This window comes from Zootoca vivipara, chromosome 6 (assembly GCF_965207765.1).
Source record: "Zootoca vivipara chromosome 6, rZooViv2.hap1.1, whole genome shotgun sequence".
Taxonomy (NCBI): Eukaryota; Metazoa; Chordata; class Lepidosauria; order Squamata; family Lacertidae; genus Zootoca; species Zootoca vivipara.
The window spans coordinates 72,677,301-72,697,979 of record NC_142589.1 but is presented as its reverse complement, the minus strand read 5'-3'; the positions used below and the strand labels follow the sequence as shown (position 1 = coordinate 72,697,979).

At 47.3% G+C, this 20,679-nt stretch overlaps 1 protein-coding gene across 1 annotated transcript; it reads right to left on the bottom strand.

The window, feature by feature from the left end:
• Positions 1-374: 374 nt before the first annotated feature.
• PLAUR (plasminogen activator, urokinase receptor) lies at positions 375-13,075 on the bottom strand. Its single transcript, XM_035119818.3, has 7 exons — positions 12,761-13,075; positions 10,304-10,414; positions 8,923-9,069; positions 6,674-6,835; positions 6,401-6,538; positions 4,080-4,226; positions 375-1,583 (listed from the first exon to the last, which is right to left on the bottom strand). The coding sequence occupies exons 1-7, from the start codon at positions 12,807-12,809 to the stop codon at positions 1,321-1,323; spliced, it is 1,017 nt and encodes a 338-aa protein (XP_034975709.2). The 5' UTR covers positions 12,810-13,075; the 3' UTR covers positions 375-1,320.
• Positions 13,076-20,679: the final 7,604 nt, after the last annotated feature.

The window sequence follows — 20,679 nt, the reverse complement described above, 5'->3', positions numbered from 1 at the left end:
GGTCCCCCCCCCAAAAAAAAGAAATCCTGAGAACTTCATTTTGTTATGGGTGCTGAGAATTTTTAGGGGATCCCTCACAGAGCTACAATTCCCAGCACCCTCAACAAAATATGGTTCCCACGATTCTTTGCAGGAAGCCGTAGATGTTTTAGTTATAGTACTATAAATATATGTCATGGATGAGAGCAGAAACTGTTCTGTGTAGGGTCAATTCCTTTATGGATGAGGGACCTGGGAACTTGGCAAGTTTGTTGGACTACAGATCCCATTATCCCTGATGGTTGGCCATGCTGGCAGGGGCTGATGGATGTTGGAGTCCAACAACGTCCGGAGTTCCCCAGCCCTACATTTAAAACAGCTGACACACAAGCGTATACTTTAAATAATATAAAAATAGTTTATTAAGATAAATAATGTTCAAACGCGTATAAGGATAATAAAATAAAGGGCAGTGACTACATCCTGTGGTTAACAAACTTCAGGAAGTCCAAACCGGAATGGCGTCTAGATAGTGCCTTGCACAATTTCCCACGTCTGATGGAACTTCTGGTTTTCTGAACAGTCTTGTGTTTGCTTCCCAAAATTGCCTCCCAGATCTTAAACAGACAATGGGACAAATCCTTGTTTCTTGAAAGAGTCCTGCAGTCCTCCACAGCAGTGCGAAAAGAATAAATAATAAGGCGGGACGTTTCTGTTTTGCATATATCTGTTTTCGAAAATGAAAGAAAAGTTATGGCCCCCAGGATTTCTCTAGTCAGGAGAGGTGTCGAGCTCCTCTGCCTTAATTTGCAACACAGAGAGCAGAGAAGAGAACGCAGGAGTCCTGAGTCTCGCTCTTCCCCAGCCGCCACTCTCCACTCCACTCCTTTCTCAACAAATAACGTACTGCCTGATTCAGTACTCAAAAGCAAGCCTTGCTTTGTGCAATGGGGCTTCTTACCCAGACATCAGAATGTAAGAAGATGGCCCCATCTACTGTAGGTCAGCATCCTGTTCTCACAGTGGACAACCCTCAAGCAGGAGCCAAACAAAAGACGACTCTCCCCTTCTCTCGTTTGCAGCAACTTTAAAAAGAGAAGGTCGTGGAACTTGTGCTTGGTTAGAACTTCAACCTGGAAGGTCTGCCTCTTAATCCCCAAAGTGTTATAGGAGTGGGCTGTAGTTCCTCGGTGGTGTGGGCAAAGGCACTCTGTGTATGCTCAGAGGCGGTCCATTCTTATGTCGCGTGTTTTCTTCACAGCTGCATTCTAATATTGGAAGACGGGGAGAAAACCCTGGAACATCCTGGCCTGGAATATGCCCTGATCTTAGCGGTGGAGATCAGGAGCTCTCTGAGGAGAGGAGAAAGGTCAGAAGGATCAAAAGACCCATTGAGAGCAAAGTGTGCTGGGCTGAGACTCTGCAGCTGGCTTGGCTCCTAGGGGATGGTTTCAGCGTCCCATCGACAATCCAATTGTTGCAGAGGTCACCAGTGCAGCAGCGGCTGTGAATAGCACCCAGGTTCTTGTAGACGGAAGTGTAAGGACTGTCACACCAGGATGGCGAAGCACAACCCTTGACGGCAGAGATTTGCCCAGTAGAGCCTGAATGTGGAAATGAGCAGTGATTAGTGACAGATGGGGAGAAATTGGTTTCAGTTCTCATTTAAATGCCAATTTTCTCCCCATTGCACACTTTCTGAAACAATTTGAGAATCAAAACGCAGCCATATTCTGGAATGCACACTTTTCCAAATGTCGCGATGCAGTTTTCCAATGGGTACAAAAATGCGTGTGCATTCAAATGCATATATTAGTGAAAACAACATGCAAGCATGCATTATGAGAAACAGTTGAAGGGGTATGTTTAGCCTGGAAAAGAGCAGACTGAGAGGAGATACTACAGCCCTCTTTAAATATCTCAAGGGCAGTCATATGGAAGAGGGAACAAGCTTGTTTTTTCCTGCTTCAAAGGGTGGAACTTGAAGCAGTGGCATCAAGCTACAAGAAAAGAGATTCCAACTAAACACAGGGATAACCTTTTGATGGTAAGAGCTGTTCGACAGTGGAATGGTCTCCCTTGAGAGGTTGTGGACTCTCCTTCCTTTGGGTTTTTAAGCAGAAGTTGGATGGCCATCTGTCATTGATGTTTTAGTTGTGATTCCAGCATTACAATTCTAGGATTATAATAGGGGAAATATGCTTTGCCAAAATGTGTACTTTAGGCAAAAATGCATTGAAAGCATGTATATAAAGACAAATCCATGCTAAAATGCTGGTGGATTCTCATGAGGACTTTACCAAAAACAAACAAACAACCCTCTCCAACTGGTGTGGAATGTGGGGACCTGAATTTAAGATTGAAAAAAAAATGAAATTGATAGACTCTGACTGGGAGCCTTTTTGGACATCCTCTCCTGCTTGTATCTCATCATCTGACTCCTGGTGACTACTTGGATCACTTTGTTGCTGAACCAAAAGGTAAGTGTACGTTGTGGAGGATTTCCACCCTGTGCATGTGTGCATGCCCCCGCCCCGTTCCATGAACACCTGTCCAAAGAGTGACATTGAGCAGGTGAAACTTTCCTTAGACTTTCCTTGTAGAAGTCTGAAGTCTGCTTGGAAGGCCTTAGATGTGAGCTACTGAGGAACCGCTTGTCAAAGGGGGGTGGGGAATGGTCAGGGGCGTCTTAGCCATAGAGGCTACTGGCGCAAGGCGCCATGGTGGCAAGTTTTGGAGGGTGCTGGAGGGCGCCTCCGCCATGCTGCGCCGCGCCCTCCTGCTGGAGGAGCCGCCCTGAAACCCCGCTGTCAACTCCACCCTCGCCTGCCTCTTCTCCGGCTACATCAGGCCTCTTCTCGGGCTGCAGGCGCCGTTGCAGGGGAGCCAGCCCTGAGCCTCCTGTCAGCGCAGCACCCAGGGCTCCCTGGTGGCAGCACCGTGCAGCCGCTTCAGCCGAGCAGGTGGAGGCGGACCACAGCTGGCAGCGAGTCCGGCGGAGCGCGAGTATGGCGTCACCGGCGTCGGTCCTGCCCGCGGTAGGCAAGAAGCAGAAGGCGCGCCATGTCGGGGGGACGGGGACGGCGCCTCGGAGGAGCTGAAGCGGCAGCTGCTGATCGGCCAGTTCGTGGTGGCCGCTGGCTGCGCCATTGACCAAGCCTGGCAGCTCCTGCAGGCCGCCCACTGGCAATACGAGGTGGGCCGCAAAGGGGCCCAAGGGAGAGGTGCTGTCCGCCCCGGAGGGAAACATGGGGGTGTGGGCGGGGTGCCCGAGGGATCCCTGCACCACGGTGCCATTTAAGCTTAAGACGGCCCTGGGAATGATTATAGCTCTAATATGTCTTGTTGGATTTGGCCCTGACTCAGCAGCATGACCTCCCCCTTCCCTATCTTTCTGGCAGACTGTCTGCCTCCCCATGCCAGTTTTGAGAGCATTGAAATGATGTGCATTCACCTAAATGGATGTAATTGTTCCCACCCCTTCAAAGAACACATAATTGTCCTATCCCAGTGATTTACAACCAGTGTTCCGTAGTACCCTGGGGTGCCTTGAATGATGGTCAGGGGTGCTGCAGTCAACACAGGCCTCTGTCCCTCTTTCTTTCTTTCTTTCCTTCCCTCCCTTCTCTGATGCCCTCTCGTGTCTCTGCCTCCCAAAGGCTGGTGCAGCTGTTCGTTGCAACAGCCCTGGCTACAAGTTCCCCAGGCGAATAGTACCTCTGGGGATGGCCAGGGGGTGCTTCCCAGGCCCCTGTGGGGCACTGTGAAGAGGCACCTCTCTTGAGGGCAGGGAGGGCAGGTCAGAGACCAGGAGTGGCAGCAGCAGCTGGCCAAGAAGAGGGGAGAAGAGAGGAGGGAAGACTCCACAAGGGAGGGTGTTTTTTAAAAAAGGGGTGAGAGGCTGCCAGCTCTGCAGGCAAGGGTTGACATAACTTTGCTCCTGAGCCCCACATGGGTGCCGCAGAAAGAAGGCACTTGGTCAAGGGAGCCGTGGGCTCAAAAGGGTTGAAAACCTCTGCTCTGTGCCTCTTTCTGTTGGGATTAACCTGGTCACATTAAACTCCAGATGGAGTGAGAAAGAATGAGTAGATGATACTCACCATGTATCCCTGAGGCCTCTAAGCATTGGGTCATCACACCCTGGCACTGCACCTTAGTGATGTCATCTGGGGAACAACCATGGGTGGAATTCCCCTCACAACTGAAACACGTGACCCCATTTGGGTGGGGTGGGGTATCCTTGTAGTCTGTAGGCAGAATGAGTGAATATTCTCAGTACCATCATAAAGTTCACCCCAGGCTGCCTGCACCAAGGCCACATATTTATGGCTTTAAATTTGGGTCCTTTTTAAAAAATAAAAAATAAAAATGGAAGCCATTATTAAAGGGGTGCAACCACAGTGTAGCACTATCCCAGGGCATCATGGGTAATAAAAGAAAGAAATTGTGGGCGCCAGCCCAGCAGCCACCTGAAAAGACACTGTATGGCAGGTTTAAGCCATGGTTTGTTGAACAAATTTTGAGGTAACCATGGGTTATTTCCCCCAAACTTGTTTCCCCAAAGTTTGGTTTCTTTTCCAGCTGTTCCTACACCATGCCTTTGTAGCCGGGTTAGGGTGGTCAAAGAAACTATGGTTAGGAATTGATGTTGGGTTCACGCATCATGCTGAGACATTGTTAAAACAAACCAAGATTTCTAATGTAACAAGTAACAATAGCTTTGAATCATGAATTGTTGGCAGGAAATAGTTGAACTCTTGAGCAGGGTTTAGGCATGATGCTGAGCAATGGTTTAAACCAGGGTTTCCCATAATCGGGTCTTTGGCTGTTTTGGGATTACAACTCCCATCATCCCTAGCTAGCAGGACCAGCTTGATGGGAATTGTAGTCCAAAAACAGCTGGAGAGTTTTCCCAAGTTTGCGAAACCCTGATTTAAACAATCCTTTTGCAATCCATGGATTAGCATTATGTGTGAACAACACCTGTGGGGCTAGTGAGTTTTGCCTTGCCCAGGGCCAGTCCAAAACCTTTTGGCACCTGAGGCAGACCCCAAAATTGCACACACACACACCATGAAGAAATAAGGGGTAAGGGAAGACCTACATCAGGAACAAAGGGGGAAGGAAGATCTATACAGGAATTTGCTGCCCTGGTGGATTCTGCCACCTGAGGCAGTCATTTCACCTTGCCTCATAGGTGGGCCAGACCTGACCTTGCCCCCAAACTGATGGGGTTTCAGCCCTCCTTTTGACCCTAATCCCCCCACTTCATATTTAGATTCTGGGTGGAATAAAGAATTTACTAGCTCTCGGACCCACATCTGATTACAAAAAACACAGGCTAGGTAGCAACCATATCAACAAGCAGTATGTATTTAGTATTTGATATTTAACTTGCGGCAGTCAGGAAAGCTGCATGTGTTGACTTTAAAGACACAACACAGCTGTTAAAAGCACCAGGCTTCTATATTATATAACAGATGCCACCTGACCACCCTTGGTTCTGAGCCTCATTCCCTTTAATAGCAAATTCAAGTGCTGATGCTGTGCTGATAGGATAGGAACTTAGGGAGGTATTGGCATGCTAGGGAGAACTCTGAAGTTTTCAGAAGAACAAAAAATATATACACACCCCACCCTGCTCAACAGCCCAGTGAGGACTGAGGATGCTCAGTGGCTACTACAGACCCTCCAAGTGTCCCTATTTTCCAGGGACAGTCCAGGATTTACAGAAGCCATCCTGGTTTCTGATTTGATCCTGATTTGATTCCTTAGGACGTCTCTGTTTTCATCAGAAAAATGTTGATGGGTATGGAGTTATGCAACCCCGAAGCCAAGGAGATAAGTAACTATACAACCTTTAGAAGAAATTTGAAGGCAGCCCTGTCTGTATAGGGAGGTTCTTAAATTCCAGAGTGGAATTATTATGAAATAGGGTGTCCCTATTTTCGTTGGAAAAATTGTTGAAAAGTATGGTGCTATATTTGATGGTCATCTGGAAAAGGGAAATAGAAAACTATGGGGGTTCAGGGGAATGAATTGGTTTGCTAACACTTTATAGTATCACACAGAACCATAGCTGCCAAGTTTTCCCTTTTCTCACGAGGAAGCCTATTCAGCATAAGGGAAAATCCCTTTAAAAAAGGGATAACTTGGCAGCTATGCACAGAACTATGGTGGAATCTGGACACATATTAAAAAATGTTGTGAAAATGGCTTTTTAAAAACGTTTTGAAAAATACTCTGAATTTTCCATAGTTCACCATCACCATCTAGGTTCACATTTGCAACACACTTAAAACATTTTATTTGCAGCTGTATAGTTGAGTCCTCTGTCTTCCCCCTTGAGCAAGAACAATGCCATCAGGAGTTGGCAAAATACACAGAAACATTTCGTTGCTTCTGGAATCCAAAACCTTACCTTGCGTGCCATCATTGCACTGGCTGGAATTGCAACATTTGATCAGATGGAAACTGTTCTGGTTGTGGAAGCCCAGAGGCTCCTGGCAGTGGGTGAGCGAGCTGCAGCCTTTGATGCGTTGTTGGTCCCCTGGAAACTCTGCCAGTTGGGAGAAAACAGTGGCTGTAATTGTGGCCTTTTGTCTCTACGAGGCACTGGTGCAAATTTCATTGCAACAACCTCTCTTAGGAGGTTAGGAAGAACCCCATCAAACCAAGGCCTTCAGGAGCTCACCTTCTGTCCCAGTGAAGGACGTGATGTCTATGCACTTCTCCTCTGGCCGCGCGCAGCGCATCTGCATATGGCTGGAGTTGTAGCAGGTCTGGTCGGCTGAGCTGCAGGAATAGCAATTCAAGGGATTTGGTGGGCGACCGCGAGCAGTGAGCATGTCCACGACTGCAGTTTGAAGAAAGGAGCAGGGAGAGAAGCAGAAAGAAAAATCAGGGCTGAATTTATTAGGTGAACCACAGTCACAAAGCATTTGGATATATTTTCATCTGACTGGGATCAAACAATTTTATATAGGCGCATGGATTTAAGGAGACCAAGCCTACACAGTCATGCAATCTTTTATTTTGTCAGCATGTAAATCTTATTTTTTATGTGCGTTCACTTTTCCCATTAAACAAAATAATATGAGTAGAAGAGAAAGTCTAGATAGATGCATTCTTCTTTCTTTTCTCCCTCCACCTGCTTTATTTGTGTTTTTCGTTACTTCTTGAATTTCACACACACCTTAAGCAAAATGAGAATTGGCGCTGAGTTCACTTGTATAAAAATCTACATCTAAAAAACTCTGCATAAAGTTTCTTTAAAGTGTTGACAGTTTGTTCTAATGTAGGAACCCACCCTGGGACTTTAAGGTAAAGGGCAGGTGTGACGTGTTTGGTTTTTTTTGTTTTGTTTTTAAAGAAATGTTCTGTTGTATTTTGCTTCTCCAAGCAGGCCGCTTGAAAGGTTAACCCAGTCTCCCTGGTGACTGGCAGCAACATTCCGCTGGAGGTGGGACTGCCGAGGGTTTAAAATATGATGTGCAACAGTTATGTGAGTTGGTGGTTGGGGGTTTTTCTGTGTGGGAGCTTGGGTGGTTGTGGAGAAGGTAGATTTTAGAGTAGATGAAGTAGTGGATAGGTATTCTGTTATTTGATTACCAAGAACGTTACCTGTGAAGTTAAGTTTGTACCAATGTTACCAGAAAGCAACCATTAAGATTCAAGCCAATAAATATCCATCTTTAAAGTGTCACATTAGTAATCGTCTATTTCATTTTCCAGCTAAGGTACCCAGGAACCCAGGTGGTGGGGAACCCTTTTAAACTGTCAAAACTGCCTTTTAGAGGAGAAAGGTTAGTTTGTGGCTGAGAGTGCACCAAGAAAGGGGGGGGGCTAAAGGAGGAGACAGGTTCTGAGCGATAATAAAGTTACCTCAGGAAGGAGGCTAGCTTTACAGTAAGGGAGGTTCTAGTGAAGGGAAACCCTTATCTGAGCGCACATAGGAACAGTCTTATTTATAGCCCCAAGTCTATACAGTATAGGTACCTGGTCACGTTTAGGCTGGAAGAGGACTCTCTTTTATTTTTGAAAACCCACAAGTGCTAGAGGGTTTAAAGAAAGGCTAGAGGGATAAGTGGGAGGTTTGATTTACCTCAGAAATCTCTGCTAGTGCTTTTAATAATTGAGAGGTCAGAGTTATAAGACGGAAAGTGAGAGGGACTTTCGTCGCAGCAGGCAATAAGTAAATAAATAATGTGTGTCCATAGTAGTGGCCAGAGGAGGAATGACCGCTGGGAGGAACTCAGAGAGACGAAATGTCAGGGTGCATCTGCAGCAGCACAAATTGTATGCCTTCATCTGCCCCAGCTGCAGAAAAATATGTCTCTCCTGTATCAGTTTCTGCAGCCACAGCAGGCACTGTAGCTCTCCAATGGTTTGATTTCATTGTCCTCCATTGTCTCTTGAGACAGACGAATGCCAGCCGGGCAATGCCAACTTGACGTTTGATAAATAAAATTTAATGTGCATGGCGAGGGAAACATCAGGGCTGAAACTGTGACCCGGTTACCGAAATTAGCTGATCTAATTGCATGAGGTTTAGTGGTTCAAATGCATGCATGTGAATGGATAGAAGAAAAAGGCTTACTTTGGTCTTGGGACCAGCCTTTCCCAGCCTGATACCCTTGGGAAGCTGTTGGACTCTGTAGCCCCAGCCAGCACGGATATGGTGGGGTTTGCAGCTTCCCCAACACCCTGTGACAGAGGAGTCATTTGGCATGGGGGTGATTCAGCTCGGCTCCAGGGGTGAGGCTGCTTACACACCAGAACAGGTGTTGGGGCAAAGGCTTACTGCCCCTCCACCTGTTCCAAACCCACCCTCGCAGTTGCTTTTGGGAAAACAAAATTCTCCTGGGAGTTCTGTTCATGCGGTTCCAACTTAATGTGCAGCATGGCCTGCAGAGCAAATCCTCTCCGCTCACATGGACTGACCGTTTAGCACCCCCTGGTTGCAGAGCTCAGTCCCGCAGTGCTCCTCCGCCAAGAACACGACCTGGTTGCCAGAGAGGTGGGAGATGGAGCTGTTTGGCTTCCCACCCACATCGCAGCCCTTCAGGATGTAACTGGAGATCTTAGATCCTGCAAGGAGAGAGAGAGAGAGAAAATGAAGGCACCGTTCTTGCCCCCCCCTTTCTTAGAAGGCAACATTCCTAAACACAGACTTAGTGCTCATAGCATAAATCCTGTTTCACAGCTTACAGATATGCAAACCAGATTAGTTCTCAGTTTTGGCCCTCCCCTTGTGGTTCTGTTTGGTTGTCACAGACTGTGGCACATATAAGTTTGTACATAGTCATCCTTCGTTGAAATAAAATTTATTGACATTTAAAAAGTTGGTGCAAAGCTTCTCCAGAGTCCGGAGTGTGGGTGGCGTCACAAGCACTTGCCAATAGGTGCTCGTCACCGCCACTGTCCACACACAACATGCTATAGACCAGCAAAACAGTGTGTTGCTGCTTCACTTCACACACAGAAGATATAAATACTGAGGGCTACCAGAGCTTCTCGCTCTGATTGCCAACACCCACCCCACCCCACCCCTCCCCTTTGCCCTTTGGCCACCAGCCCTTCCCCCACACCTGACCAAATCCCTTTTATTCACTTGCAACACAAACAAAAACATTACAAGCAGACCCCCACTGATAAAAAAAGGAAAATATATCTCGAAAATGAAACAATAAAGTAAGTTTCTTCTCCTTTTACTGGGTGATCTCCCAGTTCTGGTATCATGAGGAGAAGAGAGTTCTCCTTTCTCTCCATTTTTCACATCCTTCTAAAAACATCTATCTCAGGGTTTGGGTGTCTTTTCCCTTCTGAGGCAAGTTTCCTTTCTGGGCAACTTTCCAGGCACCGCATGCCACTGGTGGGTGGGGCCAGAGGCTAAAGTGGGCGGAGTTACCTTTGTTTGGTCGGCTAGTTTCTACACCAGGCATAGGCAAACTCGGCCCTCCAGATGCTTTGGGACTACAACTCCCATCATCCCTGACCACTGGTCCCGTTAGCTAGGGATGATGGGAGTTGTAGTTCTAAAACATCTGGAGGGCCGAGTTTGCCTATGCTGTTCCACACCATGCTCCATCCAGCCAAGCATGAAGCATTGGCAGAGTTCAAGCCAAGCAAAAACCTTTGAGGAGGGTGCAAAGCTGGGCTTATGAAGGGCATGATTCAAGAGGTGGAACGAGGGAGTTTGTCCTCGAGGGCTGCCTTTGACACTCATTCTGCCTAAGCTGAGGTTCTTCACCTCTGCTCTCCAGCTCCTTCTCATCTGCCTCGTCCTCCTCCCCTTCCAATCCTCACAGCCAAAAATACTCACGGGCCAGTATAGTCATTATGGTGGTACTGCATTGCTCTTGGTACTCTTCGCAGGTCTCCGTTTCCTGGCAGTCGCTGTCGCCATCACAAGCATAGCATTCAAGTCCAGCGACTGAGAGAAGAGAAGGGAAGCCATTAGCAAACCAGGTTCAGCATAATGCAAATTGGGGTGTATATGTGTGTGTGTCCCTGACCTTTTTGAATCTGGGGGCTAGGAAACTCCTCTAGTGGCCACAAAAAATGCCCATTTCGCAGGAGAAATGCTGACAATCTGACCAGCACCTAAAGATGTGTAAAGATGGTGCCAAGTGAGCCTCCCTGGGGAGAACATTCCACAAGTGGGGAGCCACCACTGAAAAGGCCCGTTCTCATGTTGCCACCCCCGGGTCCTCCATCACACAGAGAAGGCCCACAGATGGCATGTGTGGGCTCCAGGCCATTTCGTATGGGGAGAGGCAGTCCTTGAAATGAGTGGAGCCCCTTCCTATGCCAGGTGAACATGCAGGTGTTGGCCCATGGCTATGGTGCATGACAGCACGGCATATCAAGGGGCTCACACAGAGAGCCCCACAACTTCCTCCTGCGTTCTTTCACATGAGGTGTGTGTGGGGGGTTTCCTCAGAACATGTGGGCCTTGGAATTGAGTGCTCTTCAGGGTGAAGTTGGCCTCGCTGAGATCTTACTTGTGTGGCATAGCTCACAGATGAGAGGACGAGGGACAGCGAAATGGGGAGGGAAGGGGTCAAGTCTTTGAGGCTCCATCCTTCCAGGGTTGGAGGCTCTGCTGAGCCAGGGTGCTGTTTTGTCACAAGGGTAGTGTGAGGACACGAGTACTGCTGGGGATGGGGAAATCCTTAGCCCCCTGGCATCACTCATCACGCCTTTTAAGGTTATGTTCCTGCCTGACCGGGCATTTCCTTCCTTCTGCTTGGAAATGTCCAACTCAACAGGATGTGAATATATTACACATCTGTCAGGTGTGAAGAAATGGGGTCCGGTGGCAAGGCTTTGGTCTGAGTCAGGGCTCAACAAAGGATTTCTCCAATTTAAAATTATGACTATTTTTACTTTCATGTGACAGCTCAAGAAGCAATTGTACAGTTGATTTACTGCAGGGCTGGGAAGCACGTGGCCCTCCCCAATTGCTGGACCAAGCTTGTATTCACATGCACACAACACAGCAAGCACCCAGATCCTCATAGTTTCCCCCTCAGCTGAGATTCTCCCCCTTTCTCCAGTTAAGAATAAAACACCTTGTTCTCCTTTTAGTTTGTTTGCTCCAACCATTGCACGCTGCTCTCTGCCCAGAATTAGGAGCACCAGACCTTTGTGTCAACTTAGTATTGTCTATTGTCTATTGACCATAAAGAAGGCCGATCGCCGAAGAATTGATGCTTTTGAATTATGGTGCTGGAGGAGACTCTTGAGAGTCCCATGGACTGCAAGAAGATCAAACCTATCCATTCTGAAGGAAATCAGCCCTGAGTGCTCACTGGAAGGACAGATTGTGAAGCTGAGGCTCCAAAACTTTGGCCACCTCATGAGAAGAGAAGACTCCCTGGAAAAGACCCTGATGTTGGGAAAGATGGAGGGCACAAGGAGAAGGGGACGGCAGAGGATGAGATGGTTGGACAGTGTTCTCGAAGCTACCAACTTGAGTCTGACCAAACTGCGGGAGGCAGTGGAAGACAGGAGTGCCTGGCGTGCTATGGTCCATGGGGTCACGAAGAGTCGGACACAACTAAACGACTAAACAACAAGTATTGTCTATGCTGCCTTGCAGTGGGTCTCCAAGATCTCAGCTGGAACCTCTTCCAGCTCTACCTTGGAGAGGCCAGGGATCAAATCCTGGGACATGAGATGAGGTTGAGACCAATATTTAATCCATGCAAGAGAAATGATGGTTCAGCAGCTTTTAAAATACTTTTCAGTATGTATGCTACTAGGTGAATTTCAGGGGGATCTTAACAAGTACAGTAGTCAGAGATATCTGTGTTTGTAGTTAAACTGCAGGAAACCATAATTTCAATATAAATATACTGTACCATGCTTGCAGGGGGGGGGGGTATGCTTACAATGAAACTTTGACAGTTGCATACCGGGCAAATGCTCTAACCATTTCTCTCTTGCTTTTTTGCCATGGGTGATCTGCCTGCCAGTCAGCACACCACTTCTCCTCTGCTTTACACCTCTAGTCTGCACACCAGACCCACATTTTCTTGTAATGATACCAAAAATAAAAATCTAGGAGGTTTGAGAACTGAACGCCCTCCCTTCCCCCGAAAGTTACACATTCTGATCACAACTGAACTTTGCTCCTCTCCTCTGCTGGAAAACAACTGAGGATTCTAAAAAAGACATAACCACCATTCTGGGGGGAAACACACCAATGTGATACAGCAGACAGCCGTTAGGCAGAAGATAATCTGTAAGACACACACACACACACAAGACTTACCGTGGGCTACCATCAAAGACAGGGAGAAGCTGAACCAAAACAATTCCATGGATGTGGTTTAGAAGGGAAGTTATTATTTCCTTCTAATTCACAGATCTAGCTTGCTGTCCCCGGCTGGTTCCTCTGTTCTGTACAGGAAGAATGTTCTGCCAACCTCTCTCCCTCTTTCTCTCTCTGCTTATTCCTTAAAAAAAGAAAAAGAAAACTCTTTCCCCCCTCTGGCCCCACCCCTGAAATCAATTGGAAAGGAACTTTTATCATTTCTGCTATGCAGAACTCAGAGGGTGACGCAGTCAATGATGTGACTGATGCAGGAAGAGGGAGGGGGGGAACTGAGGGAAAGTGGTGACAGTTTTCCTTTGTGTGCTGGTTATGTCTTAAAGGTTTCAAGGCTCTTCGCTGAAATGCACTGTCATCGTCAGCACAGAGCCCTGGAGAATGTGAAACCAGAATGAAGAAGAAGCAAGCCTCACCTCCACTGAGCCCTTGCAGTCCTGGGAGGGAGGGAGGGAGGGAGGGAGGGAGATTAAATAAAAAGCAGGAATGGGGCAAGGTTCCATGTTCTTGCCTTTTATACGATTTTAGAGCTGGGGAACATCATCTTGGACACCTCCACCCTTCTGCCCCTATGGAGCCCCGGGTGGCCAACTGGTGTAGCATTTGAAACAAAAACAAATTTCACCCCAGGTGAAAATCGTGCAAACGGGGGGGGGGCATAGTACAAGGCTAGGGGGCCACAGAGGGAAGTGAGAAGTGGAGGGGAAAATCTTTTTTATATAAAAAAAAATCCTGATTGACGGGGTATCCACTTGGCCAATCACAAGTGAGTAGAGGGCAGCCCAGTAGGGCTAATGCGCTCTCTCTCTCTCTCTCTCTCTCTCTCTCTCTCTCTCTCTCTCTCTCTCTCTTTGCCACATGTGTTTTCTTAGAGCAGTGCTGGTTTGTTTCCGGAGGGAGAGGGCAATTGCTGAGCCTCCCATTTTGACCAGCAGAGCCCGTGATCCAGAACCCCCAGGTCAGATAAATGCAGCTGTGGGGTGGCAATGGGTAGGGCTGGGTGAGCCAGAGCTGCTTGTTGCTGCCGCCAGTGCTGGGCCCAGTGGATCAGTGCCTTCGGATGTTGCCAAGGGGTGCAGGGCCCATCAGCAATGTTGGCTCGTTTCTGCAAGGTGAAATCCACCCCAGCGCTTAGCTGAGCGGGGTCATCTGGAGCTGCTGACTTACATCTAGTAAATAACTGTCTACTCAGAAGAAAGCTGCATTGAGTTCAGTGAGCCGTACTCCCAAGGTAAGGGTGTGTGGAAGTTCCTGCAGCCAATCAGAATCCGCGGAAGCCCTGCTGGATGTCCGGCTTCCAAAAATAGTTCACAAACCGGAACAGTCACTTCCAGGTTTGCTATGTTCGGGAGCCAAAACATTAGGGAACTAAGCTGTTTGACTTCCAAGGTATGACTGTACTTTGCAGTGCCTACTCAGAAATAAGCCCCAGCCCCACTAAGTTCAACAGGACTTGCTCTCGATAAGTGAGCGTAGGATTTCAGGTGTACATGAACAAACACACAAGTAGACTCTTGGTGATGTAGCATGAATCACCGTCTATTGTGAACCACACACTGAGCACAGCATCTGACTCAGCCTGGTGAAGTTCCCTCAGGCCTAAAAATTTAAATTAAAGGCAGCTTTTAAGGAAATGAATGCTGGCACTGAATTTGATGGGTCTACTTGAAAAGGCATGTGTGTTTTAGTCAGGCACCGAAAAGAATACAGAGAAGGTGGCTGCTTGATCTCAAGAGGCAGGGAGTTCCAAAGTGGATCTCAATGGATGACTGTGTTTTGACTTGAGTATTTTTCCAGAAAGTTCAAATGAGGTAATTTGTGCGTTTAAAGGCAAACTGAAATGAATTCCTCCATAGTCCCTTACTGTGGCTAACGTTCCATCACTTAATTGTCTCTTTATGGTGGCTGATGGTGGTTTTAAAATTTCAATGGTTGGCTTTAAATAGTTAGCAACTTTTGGAATGTTTTTAGTTTTGAAGAGCAAAGTTGTTGTTGTTGTTTTTAAAATAAGCTTGTGGAGATTACTTGATGCTAGGAATGGAGGAGAATTTCGAATCAGTACACATACGAATCTGAATCTATCACATTTTCACTTTCTGAAGAATTATGCAAACCAAAACACAACTATCCTCTGAAACTTGTACATATCTGAATTTTGCAATGCAATTCATCAGCCAACCAATGTTTACCCCCCCCCCAAAAGCACATGTTAGGGGAAAGTGTGCATAAAAATGAATAAATTAGTGAAAAATGACGCACAAACATGCATTACGTATGGAGAAATTGTTTGCAAGGAAACATACATTGCTCACAACTGCATATAAAAAGTGTTGCTTTTAGATGAAATTTGCACTAACATGATGACTTTTCATGAGGGGTTTAAAAATAAACATTTGCAAAATGTGAAGAACTGAATTTAAGATTGGAACAATGAGAAACTGAGGAAACTGAAATGGACAGATCCTTCCATGGCTGCTTGATGCAAACACATTTGAGGAAATGCTCTTGCAGAGGAAACTACACAAAGCGCTGAACTGAATGTTGCGATGTTCTTCAGACTTTCTGCGTATGAGCAGGGCCGGTGCATCAATATAGGCGAGCTAGGCAGCTGCCTAGGGCACTGTCATGGAGGGGCACTGCCAGCCTGCCCACCGCCACCCGCTTTTCCTCCTGCTGCTGCTTGCTGCAGAGGCGCTTCCCTGCAATGCCCTGCAGGGGGAGCAGGGCCGTGCCACATGATGGAGCCAGAAATGGGGGGGGCACTCAAGTCAAACCAATCAAAGTAGGCAGGGAGGAGGGGGAACCTGAGCGCGCACCCAGCTCCTTTCCCTTCCTCGCACACTTCCTCCGGCCATGCTCACTTCCTCCGAGGCGATGAGCAGCAGCAGTGACGGCACCGGCCGGCAGAGCGCCATGAGCCCAGGTATGCAAGGAAGGCGGCAAGGGCGGAGGGGCAAGAATCCGAGCAGCAGCCCTCAGGGTCAGCGGCAGAGGCAGAAGAAGCAGTGGCCACTCCGACACACAAACACACACACATATAGCATGGGAAGCGGGCGGGGAAGCGGTGACCTCATCAAACCGGATCATCACGGGAACTGTAGTCCTCCAGAGAGGGAGGCAGGAGGCGGCACTCCTCAGTTACGGCACTTCTGAAACGAGCCGACTTCTATGAACATGGACAACGCCAAGAGTCATTGGGCAGGTTTTTGTTTTGTTTTTTCAAGCACCACTTTAATTTGTTAGCTTATTTATTACAAACAATATTTTAAATCATTCCAACAACTCAGATTAATAGCACAGTAAGCCCGCAACTTGCATGTGTTTAACTTGTGTGCATTTAGCTTTATGCACTTGGCTTTTTAAAAAGTTAAAAAGGGGGCGGCCGTCTAGGGAAAAAGACTTTGGCAATCCCACCCCCCATTGCTCCCAATCTGTTTTGATTATACAGTACGCAAATTCGGCTTTGGGCGCGATCCCTGGAATGAGGGTTGCCACCTTCGGTCAGGCAAAATAAGGGACATGGGCGGCGGCGGGGGGGGGGGATTAGGTGGCTATAAATTACTTGACCTGCTGCATAATGAAATGACTTCAAAGCAATCCATTACAATGGGTTGCTTCAAATGCTGGCCATGCTCATAGAGTAGACCCAATGAAATGTACGGCTCTAAGTTAGCAATGCACATTCATTTCAATGACTCACATCCTCCCCCACCTCCTGAATTTCTACCTGTCAAAAGAATGGTAATGTAGAAACTCAGCCGAAGAAAGAAAGAGGTGGAGGTGGCAAAAAATTCTGTTTCTTTTCCAAACAGAACTTTGCTTCCAACATCTCTTTCCATATACCTGCTAATGCCAATTCAGTCACACACACACACACACACACACACACACACACCATAGTCAGACAAGTTTATCCAACTACTAGGGTTACATCTTGTCACATATTTGAGGTATTTTAAAAAAAGAATTCATCTCTTGTCTATAGGCATTCATAGAACCTTAGAATTGTAGAGTTGGAAGGGACCCTGAGGGTCATTTAGTCCAACCCCCTGCAATGCAGGAATTTTAACTAAAGCATTATTTAAAGCACTCTTACACCACTTTAACAGTCCCCCAAAGAATCTCTCATCCAAATTATATACATATATATGTTGTTGAGAACAGGATGCTGCATCCAGCCTCATGGGCGTCGCCACCAATGCCCCGCTTCATGTCCAAGGGGGCAGGTTAGGCGATAACGTGAGATTCGCCTCTGTCTGGGTGGCGAGATAGCGGAGGATCGAAAGTGAAAGCAGGCATCCGGCTGCCTCTTTCCTTCAAAGGCGAGCGGTTCCAGGAAATCAGCCCTTCTCACGCCCGGCTGGATAAATATCTCCCTGGCAACCATGAAGAATCCTCCCCAATCTGCAGACAAAAATAGGAACTTTTTACTGAATCCCCCTTGCAGCACTTTGATCCCAAACCGAATAAATTCATGCGCAAAATTACTCATTTGCAGGACCAGCTCTAGGTAGAGTCCCGGTGGCGCGGGGCGGGGGCGCCGGAGCGATCTCCGCCCCTCAGCGCCAGGGTACGCGACCTGCTCGAGACTGCCCTGCTCGTTTGTGTGCGTTGCCCTGGGAGTGGGGGTGGGCATTGAGTGGTTGTTGTTGTTGTTGTTGTTGTTGTTGTTTGTTGTTTAGTCATTTAGTCGTGTCCGACTCTTCGTGACCAGAGCATGCCAGGCACTCCTGTCTTCTGCTGCCTCCCGCAGTTTGGTCTAACTCATGTTGGTAGCTTCGAGAACACTGTCCAACCATCTCATCCTCTGACGTCCCCTTCTCCTAGTGCCCTCAATCTTTCCCAACATCAGGGTCTTTTCCAGGGAGTCTTCTCTTCTCATGAGGTGGCCAAAGTATTGGTGTCTCAGCTTCAGGATCTGTCCTTCCAGGGAGCACTCAGGGCTGATTTCCTTCAGACTGGATAGGTTTGATTTTCTTGCAGTCCATGGGACTCTCAAGAGTCTCCTCCAGCACCACAATTCAAAAGCATCAATTCTTCGGCGATCAGCCTTCTTTATGGTCCAGCTCTCACTTCCATACATCACTACTGGGAAAACCATAGCTTTAACTATACGGACCTTTGTCGGCAAGATGATGTCTTTGCTTTTTAAGATGCTGTCTAGGTTTGTCATTGCTTTTCTCCCAAGAAGCAGGCGTCTTTTAATTTTGTGACTGCTGTCACCATCTGCAGTGATCATGGAACCCAAGAAAGTAAAATCTCTCACTGCCTCCACTTCCCCTCACCAACAACCAAGGAACTCTCTTTTTATTTTTTATTTTATTTTTATTTTTTCTACTTTTTAATTTTTTTCTATTTTCTATTTTTTCTATTGTCTATTTTTATTTATTTATATTTTATTTTTTATTCCACTTATATTTTTTTCTAAAAAAGGTCAACAACTCTTGGAAATTGGGGGGGGGGGGCAGAAGGTGATCTCGCCTAGGGCGCAAAAAACCCTAGCACCGGCCCTGCATATGAGGCAACTGGGGGAAAGAGGAAGGCCCATACCTGCCAAGTCCGGGTCATAAATATCCGGGATCGGCAGTGCGCGCATGACCGGAAGTTGCGTGACGCAACTTCCGATGGTGCTTCGCCCTTCTATGGGCACCAGAAAATGATGGCGCCAGCGCCGGAAGTCGCTTCCGCGCATGACCGGAAACACGTAAAAGCGACTTTCGGCGCCGGCGCCGCCATTTTCTGATGCCCATAGAAGGGCAAAGCGCCACCGGAAGTCGCGTCACGCAACTTTCGGTCATGCGCGGAAGCGACTTCCGGCACCGCCGCCGCCATTTTCTGGTGCCCATCGAAGGGCAAGCGGCACCAGAAAAATGGCCGGGTAATTAGGGTTGCTAACAATTGCATTCTCCTCCACTCATAGCTGCCAAGTATCCCGATTTAAGGGACAATACCGGGATTTTTCGCTAAACGGGAGACCGCCGGGAAACGGTAAGAAAAAATGGGTTTTCCCGGCGGATACGGGATACTTGGCAGCTATGGGAAGGCCATGTGGCAAAAGCAGACAGACTTCTTCCCCTTTCTCCTGGATTCCCCTGGGCACTCTTAATCCCATAATTGTTTGAATCACTGCTGACTAAGCCTTCCCTTATACTGACCACATAGAGCAGTCTTGAAACCCAAACAATCTGAATTCTGATTTATACCAGAAACCCAACTTTTGGGATGAGTTGAAGGGACAATGCCACTCACAACTGCTACCTCACAGAGCACAATGTTACTTATTGTTTGGGTAAAACGCTGGCTGTTTGGACAGGTCAGTTGTGGGCTTGAGCAGAGGGGGTCCTCTGGAAGGAGTTCCTTCTGTTGGGACCTTCAATGCATCCCCAAAGGCTACCCAGTAGCATCCATGCTTCTCTGAATGGTGCCAGGTGGATGCATTTTAATTTCTGACACTGTCTTAAATGTATAAATCCACACAATGAAATTAAAGCATATCTAGGTAAGGTAAAGGTAAAGGACCCCTGGACGGTTAAGTTCAGTCAAAGGTGACTATGGGGTTGTGGCACTCATCTCGCTTTCAGGCTGAGGGAGCCGGCGTTTGTCCACAGACATAGAAACCGGAGCGCGCAGAAACGCCATTTACCTTCTCGCCGGAGCAGTACCTATTTATCCACTTGCACTGGCGTGCTTTCGAACTGCTAGGTGGGCAGAAACTGGGACATAGCAATGGGAGCTCACTCCATTGTGGGGATTTGAACCGCCGACCTTCTGATCGATAAGCCCAAGAGGCTCAGTGGTTTAGACCACAGCGCCACCCATGAAGTGCATATTTAAACCACAACTCCCTCCTGAAGAATCATGGGAACTGTAGTTTGTTTTGGGTGCTGGAAACTGTAGCTCTGTGAGGGGCAAACTTCAGTTCCCAGAATTCTCTGGGGGAAGTCACAGGCTTTAAATTGCTGTTGAATATGCTTAAACCTTTTTCATACACCCAAATTGCATCCAGAGAGGTTTGCACAATTAAATCAAATTCTCTAAGAAGAAAACAGAAGGAAGCAGGCTCTTGATGGCCTCTTTTACGAGCAAAGAGTTTGAAAACAAGGCAATTATGCCACCTTCCCAATAAGGAGATTCCTGTGGTGTTCTGCTCTGCTTTCGGGTTCCAGTCATGCTGACTCACCTCAGCCTTAGCGGATCTTTCTTGGGTGGCTCAGAGTCAGAACTCTGAAAAGAACTAGGTTTGCAAGTGATGGTTAGAGGGAGCGGGGGCAGTTTCACGCTCCTGACCAGGAGTGTATTACCACCAATTTCGGTTTCTCTCTGTTTTTCTTTTTTCAAATCTCAAATTCACTTCACCACATAGCTGCCAAGTTTTCGCTTTTCTTGCGAGGAAGCCTATTCAGCATAAGGGAAAATCCCTGTAAAAAAGGGATAACTTGGCAGCTATGCTTCACCACATTTCCATCTCAGTTTGTGATTTTCTTCTTCTTCTAAAGTCTTCACAAAAATTCGCCAGCATTTCAGAGTGCATTTCTTATCTAGCACATTCATAGTGGTTTGCACTTTTGTTTAATTATACAAATTTTGGGCAAATGGTTTCCCTAACCTAATGCAGTCCAAATTGTAGGGTTCCAGCCTCATATAATTCTATCATGTTTGAATCTAATTAGTGCACATGAAGGAGTTAAACCTTTGAATAAGCTGTTTTGCCAGGCTTAGCCTATGCCATGACCCCTCACCTTGAGAGGCAATGAGTTACCAAGCCTTTGCTATTTCTTTCCCTCCATATGGATTTCAGTATGTAAGGAGCTCTGAGCGGGTCAGTCCAAACTCAGCCAGTCTTTTTTGTTTCAGATCAGAAT